Below are 1,461 nucleotides of genomic sequence, written 5' to 3' on the forward strand. Positions count from 1 at the left end.
GATAAAAATCCCCTTGTAGCCACGGAGATTCAAATGCGGTGACTCCGGCTATCTGTAAAACAGGTGGTCGCCCTGGGATTAGTTGGTTCGCATAGCAGATTGGATATCCAGGTTAATAAAAAAAATAAAAATAAATTTCAAATATATATTTTCAACATTTACAATTTGACCCTTGATCTTTAACTTATTTGCGATATAATCCTACTTTGGCGATTTCCTTACATTTTTGGTCCTAACCAATATTGTTTTAACCAGCATGGTCCTTTAGAATAAATTATAAAGAACTTGGTCCTAATAAACAACTTTTGAAGGTTAAGGTACAAGTCAATAAAGCACAATTTTATAAATTGAACATATTTGGGTTTTTGGCTACGAGATTGGATTTACTAAATACGGGGTATTATAATTCTCCTACCCATAAAAAAATTTTGTCCCCAAAATCGAGTTAGAGTTACGAATTTATGTACCTTCAAAGAGTTGCGGGAATTGCTTTTTCATTGATTCCTCCATCTCCCATATCGCTTCACTTTCAGAATGATTTCGCCATAAGACTTTAATGAATGGAATTGATTGATGACACATTTTTCTTTCTTCACGTCCGATAACAGCTTCAGGTTCATCCTCATAAGATAAAGCTGGTTCAATCTTGTCAAGTGGATAATCAATGATATGCAGCGGATGATATCGGTAACCATAGAGCGCCGACACATGAAAAACATTATGAATATGAGCCAACTGGGGAGGTAACGCGAGGCAATACGCTACTTCACCAACTCGTTCTAGAACTTCAAAGGTGCTAATATAACGTGGGTTGAGCTTTCCTTTAACTCCAAAACGATGTGTAGCCCGTAACGGAGAAGCATTAAGGAAAACATGATAATCTGACTAAAATTCCAATGGTCTACGATATCGGTCCGCATAACTATTTTGGCGCGATTGTGCCTCTTTCATTTTCTTACATGCAACTTCAACTTTTTCAGTTGTGATTTGAACTAACTCAGGTCCTTCAATTGCCATTTCGCCTACTTCATTCCAGTATGTAGGTGTTCAACATTTACGATTATAAAGAGCTTCATATGGAGCCATGCCAATACTGGATTGATAATTGTTGTTGTACAGAAACTCGACCAGATAAAGATATTTGTCCCAACTACCGAACCACTCTAGAACGCAAAGCATGAAGCATATCTTCGAGGGTCTGTATCGTCTGTTCAGTTTGTTCTTCCGTTTGAGGATGGAAATGCTTGCCAAAATCAAATTAATATAATTTGGATAAATGTAAATATGTAACATCCCATCCTACTAAACTTAAGATGAGACATGTCACAACCGAAAACGGATCAAAAGTCTACCATTTATAGGACAGAGCTCTAATGGAACTCCCAAAAAAAACATTACAACCATTATATTACATAGCACTAACATAATCACCTAATAACATAGCAAAAACACTATATTCAA

At 36.3% G+C, this 1,461-nt stretch overlaps 1 protein-coding gene across 1 annotated transcript in view; it reads right to left on the reverse strand.

Moving 5' to 3' along the window:
* Positions 1-459: 459 nt before the first annotated feature.
* The window catches only part of LOC112502363, a 4,628-nt gene continuing 3,626 nt past the window's right edge, over positions 460-1,461 (reverse strand). The window contains exon 3 of the mRNA XM_025106255.1: positions 460-885. Coding sequence (XP_024962023.1) covers positions 460-885 — 426 coding nt within the window. The remainder of the gene's footprint in view (positions 886-1,461) is intronic.

The sequence above is a fragment of the Cynara cardunculus genome, unplaced genomic scaffold, assembly GCF_001531365.2.
Source record: "Cynara cardunculus var. scolymus isolate 2C unplaced genomic scaffold, CcrdV1 Un_Scaffold_1291, whole genome shotgun sequence".
Classification (NCBI taxonomy): domain Eukaryota; kingdom Viridiplantae; phylum Streptophyta; class Magnoliopsida; order Asterales; family Asteraceae; genus Cynara; species Cynara cardunculus.